The following is a 9,899-nucleotide window of genomic DNA, read 5'->3' as shown; positions in this document are numbered from 1 at the left end:
CCCCATTGTCACCTTTGACTGGAAGTAACCGTCCAGTGGTCCTTTACCTTTTAAGCTACACATCATTTCCTTGCTCATAGGACTACATGTTGGTGGGTTAAAGTCTGGCAACAGAAAGGGCAGCAAAAGCAGGCATAGCAATTCCTTGGAAGCACGCAAGATCTGAACTGTGGGTATAGAGCATCCATGCTTTTCCGTAAGGACTGTTCCAGACATTTAAATGGAGGTACAACCAAGGGGTGAAGAATGCACTCTCTCCCCTGCAGTGAATGACGGAAAGCCAGCTGACAAAGGGACTGAGCAGAATTTGTTGATATATTTCCATCCCACCTTTCCTGTGAGGAGCTCAAGGTGGAAAACATGGTCTTCCAGCTCCCCGTTTTATCATCACAACAACTCATTGAGCTTCCTGTCTGAGTGGGGACTACAAAACAAGACAACAAAATAGCTTCTGAGTAGGTAAGTGAGAACAGCAGGCTCACCACCAGCACCCCAGGGCAGTATATATAAATTGATTTAATAATTAAATGGTAAGAAGGGGTCCATCAGAAGGAAACTTCCCCCGGGGCTTACTCAGGCCTAAAACTATTTCTGGGAAGCTGAGAGATACGTGAGGTCCCTCTTTAACAAGTATTCAAACTCCATTTTTATTTTTTTTAAAAAGAAGAAATAGTCTGGATTGGTTTTTAAGAGTTATCAATGCCTTTTTATTCAAAGATTCAACTAAGAAACACACATATTTTGCACATAATGTGCTGCTACAAAAAGCACTTCTAGGCAATTTGTTACGCACTATACGTATCATCACATAGATCTCACAGAAGAAGGTAAAATACAGATCTCTAATAAATTAATCATTACACCATGCCTGCAAATATAGCAAAACTTCTACATACAGCAGTGGAAGAACAAGACCATGAATTACAAAGCAATTGGTTAAAACACACTGTAATAAACAAATTAAATAGAATGGATTAAACCTAGTATGGGTCTTTTCAGCTTCACAAAAAGTATTTTACTGTAAAACTATGTCTCTAAATATTATGGACAAATTTCAACTTATTACACACCTATATTATTTTTTTAGTGTAATCCCTCCATTTATACTCTGCTCAAGTGAAATTTGATAGTTTTTACATCTTTAGAAACACACCAGTGGATGAATCAATACAGTAATTCTTACCTTAAACAGCCACACAGCATAAAAAAATACAACTCTAGGAGATATATACACACACGTACACATGTGGAATTTATTTAACTTCAATGGGCCTCTAAAATGCTTAAGAAATACCTTGCTGATGTTTTAGCAGTAGAAATTTAATACAAACTGTCTTAGAAACTGTGTACAATCCCTCTGACCCAAGATAAAAAGAGAAAAGAATGACGTGTAAATTACAATAGGATGGATTCAGACTAAATCACACTTGATGAACTTAGATCCCATTGAAATCACCACCCACTTTCCCCTCCATTTTAATTGGTACCTAAGTAAAATTAACTTAGTCTTGCCCCAACCCAGTAATTTGTATGTAACATTTTGGATGCTTCCAGGAAAAAATGGTGGATGGTAATTAGTGCACAACACTTAATTTCCTAGTTCATAAGAAGAAGAAAAAAACTCTTGCATAAGTAGAGCCCACCAACCCTGAACATCTAATCTTCACAATGCATATAAAGGTACTTTTTTACTTAATACCCACTGATCTAAACCTGGCCCTACTACAGCGATGGCTTAACTCCATTCACTTTAACTAATTTATAACAATATATGTTAGCAGTTAATGGGGGCCCGTTTTTAGCCTTCAGTTATCAGCCAATGACATATCAATGTTAGACACAAAATGTCTAGCTTTGAAAAGCACCGGCTCTTTGTTACAAGCAAGGCTACAAAGAATTGACCACCACTTCTCCAGGCGTTCCTGGCAGTGGCTTCAGCCAGCTGGGCATTTATCTATGGATTACATGGTCTAATACCATTCATGTCGCAAACATTCTTACAGTACAAACCTAGACATGTCTACTCAAAGGTCAGTCCCCTAGAGTTCAAGGAGGCTTACTCCCAGAAAACTGGGTAGGGGGGGTGGCTAACCTTTGGCCTTCCAGATATTGTCGGACCCCATCTCTCACCAGCCCCGGTCAGCGTGGCCGATTGTCATGGGTTATGGGAGTTGTAGTCCAGCAACATTTTGGAAGGCCACAGGTTGGGCGACAATGCCGTAAACTCTGCACAACTAAGGAAAGCCTAGCGCTGTGAAACATCAACTACAAGTCTTTGCCTAGTGAGTCAATCTCGTCGAGCAAGAAGTCCATGTCCTCTCGGCTCACCTGGGGGCTGATAATGACCTGTCGGAAGAAGTTGACTTTGCCACGATGCGGCTGGTAGCCCAACATCATGCTGCCTTTCTTCATCAATCTCTCTTTAATGATGGGTGCAACCTGGAGGAAGGAAGGAAGGGAGTCATATATTAAGAAGAAGAGAAGAGTTTGGATTTGATATCCCACTTTATCACTACCAGAAGGAGTCTCAAAGCGGCTAACATTCTCCTTTCCCTTCCTCCTCCACAACAGTTACAGATAGGTAGCCGTGTTGGTCTGCCATAGTCAAAACAAAAAAAATTCCTTCCAGTAGCACCTTAAAGACCAACTAAGTTATTTCTTGGTATGAGCTTTCGTGTGCATGCACACTTCTTCAGATACCAAGAGAAGAAGTGTGCATGCACACGAAAGCTCATACCAAGAACTAACTTAGTTGGTCTCTAAGGTGCTACTGGAAGGATTTTTTTTTGTTTTTTCCCCCACAACAAACACTCTGTGAGGTGAGTGGGGCTGAGAGATTTCAGAGAAGTGTGACTGGCCCAAGGTCACCCAGCAGCTGCATGTGGAGGAGCGGGGAAGCGAACCCGGTTTCCCAGATTACGAATCCACCGCTCTTAACCACTACACCACACTGGCTCTCCTGCAAAGTAGTACAAAGCAACAGTCTGTAAAGGGGCTCAAGTAGGCAAGAAAGGGTCGAAATCCTTTAAAAGAAATGAAATAAGAAGGGGGAGAATTAATAATAATAATAATAATAATAATAGTAATAGTAATAGTAATAATAGAATTGATATACTGCCCTATACCCAGAGGTCTCAGGGTGGTTCACAGGGAAGAATCCACATGTATGTATCAAACCTTACATATGCTTGGTTTGATAAGAACCTGCAAGTTTGTACTGGCCTCCTTAAAATCTTAGGCTCTGCTTGTTTGCTCAACCAAATCTCCCCCTTCCACATTGCTTCTACATATGGAATTCTGTCCCACAAACACATCCTGGCTGGCTGGTGAACCCAGAAACGGACCTCCCTCCCACACACAGGGAGATGTGTGCACAACATCACATTGGCAGGATCATGCCTCATATCAGTTAGCAGAATTAAAAACTATGGTTTAGATAAAGGGAGAGGGGGGAAAATGCAACAAAGCAGCTAAAATTAACATTATATAACAAGCGCAATAAAATATACATGGTGCCCCTTTATGGGTGGTAGCATATATGTTCAAAAGCAAGAGGCGCTCACTGTTTAATACCCGAGCCATTACGTTACAAAACTCAAAATAGTTCACTGTGGATCTGCATTGTCACTGGCAGAAAATGACAATTTTGCAACGAGCAGCTAGAACCTTATTGGCACAAAGGTGGAGAACAAGTACAGTGCCCACCAAGGAAGGATGGCGGTGTAAAATGTTCCAATATACTGAACTGGCTGGTCTGATGAACAGGATAAGAGAAAACGAAGATAAGGAATATAAGGTGGAATGGATAAGGAGGAATGGATAATGTTTATTGAATATTTTAAGAACCAGTATAGACAAATACATGGCTTAGCAGGTCTCGAGTAAATCCACCAGAGTTGAAATAGATGGAGTATTTAAAAGATAACAAACTGGGTGATTTAAAAGATGTGGATTATGCGGAGTAGCAGAAAAGCAAAGGAATCGGGGAAAGTGTGGAAGGGAAGACATATGGTATATGTATACATGCTGTATTTGGTATGAAGTTGTAAGTGGGATAGGGGTAGGGTAGGGGGGTTAAATATGCTCTGTTCCCATTTTTGAAAATGCAAATAAAATTAGAATAAAAAAATTTCTGGCGCACCTCTTATTTTGTTATTACCTTTGTTTTTTTCAGTAAAAAGAATACACACAAGTTACTCAATTAATTAATGTATCGAGAAAGAAATGTTGGATTAAAAGGTATCACTTGAAAATGAGAACTACAAGGGTTAGATTCTGCTCCCAGATACAATCTCACTTCAAAACAAGCAATGCTGCTTTAGATTTATGTGCGCGTGTGTCAATGAAAAAGAACAAGTGGCCTTACAAGAAGTGTAGTTTTGGGAGTGGGGTGTCGTATCCAATGGAATGGGACATTCCATAGTGGAGTCACCAATTTGGGCGAGTCCCGTCTCTGCAATACGCTGACTATAATGCCTGCTGGAGCACTGTGCAGCCAAAGGCTGCCTTAGCTGAGGACAGCTGGTCCAATTTGTAACGTCTGGTAAAGGTGGAAGATGACGACCAGGTGGCTGCCCTACAAATGTCCAACATGCGCCAGAACGTGAGATGGACGGGGTAATTTAAGGGAATTGTAAAGCCATGAAAATATAGGCCTTAATCCACCTCACTAAGGTTGCTTTGGAAACTTTAACCCCTAAGGTAGACGGGTGAAAGGATACAAATAAATTGTCCGTTTTCCTCCATGGCGGCCATTAAAACGGCAAAGAGGCACGCACATAAACACACAGGCTCTGATTTTCACCAAATAAACACTCAACTCCTTTTGTCACACCGTGGACCGGGAGGAGGATTATAGAAATTCAGACCCAAAAGTCTCCATTTGCCACTCCGTGGACCAGGAGAATAAGGGGGCAAAAGCCTCGTGCCAAACCACTCAACTCCATTTGCCACACCGTGGACCAAGAGTGGGGGAAAAACAGAAGCTAGACACACACTCCCCGTCACAGCTACCGACCAGGAGGATAAGGACAAGGGCAGGCAGTCCATCACCGCCAAAGCGAACCGGGAGGCACTTAGGGCTCAATTTCAAAGGCAAATAGAAGCAGGCAGGTAGGGACGTAATAGGAGGAGGAGTTTGGACTTGATATCCCACTTTATCACCACCTGAAGGAGTCTCAAAGCGGCTTCCATTCTCCTTTCTCTTCCTTCCCCACAATAAATACTCTGTGAGGTGAGTGAGGCTGATAGACCTCAGAGAAGTGTGACTGGCCCAAGGTCACCCAGCAGCTGCATGTGGAGGAGCGGAGATGCGAACCCGGTTCCCCAGATTACGGGACTACCGCTCTTAACCACTACACCACCCTGGCTCCCAGTGGGTAACGCTCACTCCGTTGCCCGTGTTAAAACAGCAAACCGGGAGGAGGTGGCTGTTAAATCAGAGCAAGAGAATGCAAACGCCACACCAGCAGTCACACAAGTAGCACACACACCAAAAGGAAAGAAAGACAGTTGTGACCCCAGAAAAATGGGGGCAGCTGCTGAGGGAAAGAAAAAGAGCGCGCCAACAGAGGGCGCTCCTGAAGGCGGGAACGGCCGTTGGTGCTGTGGCAAGGGCACCGGTTCTGGAGAATTTATCAATGGAAGTAAACAACTAAGGAATAAAAGAAGGGTGGCAAATAAGCAGAACGACCAAACGTAGAGAGCAAATGAAGGGATTTGTTTGTTTGTGGGGGGAAACACAAAGAACTGTAAAACTAAAACGGGAAATCTAAAGAAAAAAAGGAGGGTTCAGAAACTAGTAAAAAACTTAGGTGAGTCGGGAGAGCTGGGAGGAATGGACTGTCTGCATCTAGATAGGAGGAAAAACTGAGGGTTTAGCCTATTTCCCACAAGTCTTTGTTCCTGTCTAGTGTCTTGCGAGATGGTGAACACCCATTCCACTGGATGCGACGCCCCACAAACTAAAACTAGTATATAACTCAATCTCTCCCTTGTTCTTCACCAGGTTTACACACACAACCCAATTCACTTTACGAAGGCAGCAAGCTGGTGGTAAATTCTTCTGATACACTCAAACCTTTCTCTCTTCGTGGCACAACTTTCAGATACAGTATAAATATTTCTGATAAGGAGGAAGGATTTCATGAGAGGACACAGCCTCTTCCATTTTGCAAATTAAGTCCAAAATGACACGTAGCGCCATCTTACACATGTTCAGGTTTACTCGGAGGATACTGAGTTTGTTGGGAACACTTCCAAGTGAGTGTGCTTTTAGGATTGCAGCTTCAGCATGTGATCTCAGGCATGTTGTGGATAACATAGGTGTTCTACGAATAATCATAGCACAGAATTTCACCCAAGAGTAGCCACATCTAGGTCTTCCCAGACTATGCTGGAAATCGTGGCCTGACAAGTACTTATTTAGAAAATAAATACATGCCATATAACCCTAAAAAATACAGCCTCCATTCAACCTGCTCTGGGCTCCTTCCTATGAGCAAATATACTGTGTTCTGATTTTGAAACTCATTTGCTCAACCTCAAAAAGGCAGTGTCAGAATCTGCCGATCGATCGATACGATAAATATGATGATGCCTACCTTTACTTAATAGCATTATTTCTCCTGCAACAAAGAAACACTTCACTTGATAAAGCCCAGGTAATTAATTTTAATATAAATGTCAGAAAATTACTCAATATATTTCCCAACCTATCATATTGTACACACATCCCTCGCTATTTTAATATCTAATGTGCAAGTGAATGTTGGCTTGAAATCAATGTTAGATTCAAAAGATGGCATGTTTTCACCTGAACCTGCCTCTGCTCATTTCGATTTGCTTTTGCGGTAAGTCCTGCTTTTTTATTATAGGCCAACCCACTCTCTGGATATTAATTACACATCACAACATGACACAAGCACAAATCAATGAACACAAAATACAGAATGTGATACACGGCCCGAATATTCATTTCAATTTCAAAAGTAAGGAAAAATACGAGAGAGAGAGAGAAAGCAGATATTGTTAATAAGACGTGTGTTGCAAAAGAACTAGGGATAAATTTGGAAAATATATGGACAAGTGAAAATGATAATTAGAATTGTTGATACCTAATGGAATTCCTTTTGCCCCCTTAACCAGCCTTGTAGAAAAATTCACTAGACTGGAAAAAGAATTTTCCTACCATTTTTCTGTGCAGCCAGATGTGTCACTGGGCTGTTTGAACTGGTAAGCTACATCTCTAAAAGGAATAAGAATAGCTATAACATTCTCTCTTCAGATGATGAATGTAACCTAAACCTTGTTTTTGTGTTTTATCCCAGACAAGTTCATAATGTTGCTGCTCAGTTCATAATCTCATCAATAGCTTGCTTTCTTCGTAAAAGATGTTCCTATACAGAAGAATGGGGATTTGCATAAAGCAGTGTTGTTGCACAACCTAAATATTGCAGTACTTTAAATAAAACCCATGTAAAAATTGAAGTGGCTTAGCTAAGTTTCTTTCCCGTGTCCTTGTTTTGAAATTTATAGGAACTTGGCATAGTGACCTACTTGACCTAGGTCCAGGAACAGTAATTTATTCTTGACCTATTTTGGAGCAGAAGCTTATATTAATTTGAATTTGGGGACATTTCGCTGGCCTACATGCCAATATTCAGTCTAGTGCTTGAGGACAACCCTGTGGCTTAGTGAGATTCTCAGGAGATAAATGCTCATCTTGTAGGATGTGCTCGGGAACTTTGCAAAGTGAAAAGATGGAAATGTTTGGGAGATTGCCAGTATTTATTTATGTTTTTCACATAAGAGCAATGAAAAAGTATTACTTGGCTTTCCTCAGTCTTATGCTTTGTCCCTCCCCAATGTCATTTGTATATCACAAAAATAGCAAAATAAATGTGGAAAAATATCTACAACATATGTTTCATTATTAGTGGACAGTGTATGAGTTCTTGGTTTATGAATTGGTTGAAACAATTAGGAAGAAGGAAAAGGGGGGGAAAGGGAGAGGGGGAGTTGCGGGGGGTCAGGTGGTTATGCTTCTACTATTCTACTTAGTGTGTGTCAGTGTTACGTGTATGGGTACTCTTACTATTCACTTGTATGCACTGGGTTTTCTCTCTCAATATATATATCACTAATGTGATTCAAAAATTGTTCACTCTGTAACATGATTTTTAAACATTGTGTTTGAGAGCTTACAAGTTCTGGAGGCTGTCACTTCAATACCCAAGTCTCTGACCCAGGCTTCCTCCACCTCGGCCCTCCAGATGTTTTTGGCCTACAACTCCCATGATCCCTAGCTAGCAGGACCAGGAGTCAGGGATGATGGGCATTGTAGTCTCAAAAACATCTGGAGGGCAAAGGTTGAGGAAGCCTGCTCTTACCTCACATGGAGGAAAGAGCAAGCTTGTTTTCTCCTGCTCTGGAAGGCAGGACTTGAACCAATGGCTTCAAGCTCCAAGAAAGGAGATACTGACTAAACATCAGGTAAAACGTTCTGACGGTAAGAGCTGTTTGACAGTGGAACGGTCTCCCTCAGGAGGTGGTGGACTCTCCTTCCTTGGAGGTTTTTAAGCAGAGGTTGGATGGCCATCTGTCATGGATGCTTTAGCTGAGATTCCTGCCTTGCAAGGTGTCAGATAATCCTTGGGGTCTCTTCCAACTCTACAATTCTATGATTCTATGATCTCATAGCAGACCTTGCAGTTGTGAAACAGACTGTGGATAGATGCCAATCATAAGGACATTCCCAAGTCCAAGACAAAAACACCGAAACAAATCCTGTAGTAAATGGGTCAATGAAATCCGCAAATGATTTCTTGCATTTACTGAGCTTTCATTGACCTCTGAGGGTCTGTAAAAAAAGAGAAAAGGGCATCCTCTTTAGATTTCTGGGCTTTGCCTTGCTCAGGATGTCTTCATGAAAGTGATATTACACATATATTACACAGCACAATTCAAAGTGTTGGTGGTGACCTTTAAAGCCCTAAACGGCCTTGGTCCTGTATACCTGAAGGAGCGTCTCCACCCTCATTGTTCAGCCCAAACACTGAGATCCAGCACCAAGGACCTTCTGGCGGTTCCCTCACTGTGAGAAATGAGGTTACAGAGAACCAGACAGAGGGCCTTCTCAGTAGTGGCACTTACCCTGTGGAATGCCCTCCCAACAGATGTCAAGGAAATAAGCAGCTATCCTATTTTTAAAAGACATCTGAAGGCAGCCCTGTTTAGGGAAGTTTTTAATATTTAATGCTGTATTGTTTTTAACACTCGACTGGGAGCTGCCCTCAGTGGCTGGGGAAACTCAGCCAGATAAACAACAACAACAACAACATATTTGTGCTTTGCTTGCATTGTGTCTTTCAGTGTGTGAGGATGTAATTTAAATGTGGCGATTGACACTGCTAAACCATGGCAACCTCATGCCCTCTAGCTGGCAGGAGGCATGATGGGAGTTGTAGTTCAAAACATCTGCACATTGGGATTGGGGAAGGTGCATGACTGTGCAGACAATGGCTTTCTAGAAGTAATGACTTTTTCCATGATTAGCATTGCCATTCTGTGGACAATTCTGACTTTGTACAGTATGCTTTGTGGATAGTGTGGCTGGGCTCTGGTCACCCTCAGCCAGCATGGCCAAGTGCCAAGGACGATGGGACCTGGGGGTCTAGCCACATCTGGAGGGCCACAGGTTCCCCAGCCCTGCTGCACGTTCTGCAAATCGATCATATGTGGGAATTCCTGCCATAGGCTTTTCTATGCTGAAATGCAACCCATAATACCACTACCATCATGTGTCAGCAAAATTCAGCTACCCACTCCCTTTCACGAGTCATCATTCTCACATGGCTGAAAGGAAAGCAGATTCCGTTAATAACTTCTGAATACTTTTT

The 9,899-nt window shown here is 42.1% G+C and overlaps 1 protein-coding gene across 3 annotated transcripts in view; it reads right to left on the bottom strand.

Annotated features, from left to right (window-relative positions):
• Positions 1–679: 679 nt before the first annotated feature.
• The window catches only part of GADL1 (glutamate decarboxylase like 1), a 95,675-nt gene continuing 86,455 nt past the window's right edge, over positions 680–9,899 (bottom strand). For all 3 annotated transcript variants that reach the window (XM_081883295.1, XM_081883294.1, XM_081883296.1), the window contains exon 15: positions 680–2,439. In XM_081883295.1, the coding sequence (XP_081739421.1) occupies positions 2,266–2,439 (174 nt within the window). In that variant the 3' untranslated portion in view covers positions 680–2,265. The remainder of the gene's footprint in view (positions 2,440–9,899) is intronic.

This window comes from Podarcis melisellensis (genome assembly GCF_964234715.1).
Source record: "Podarcis melisellensis genome assembly, chromosome: 12".
Taxonomy (NCBI): Eukaryota; Metazoa; Chordata; class Lepidosauria; order Squamata; family Lacertidae; genus Podarcis; species Podarcis melisellensis.
This window is presented reverse-complemented; position numbering and strand designations above follow the sequence as displayed.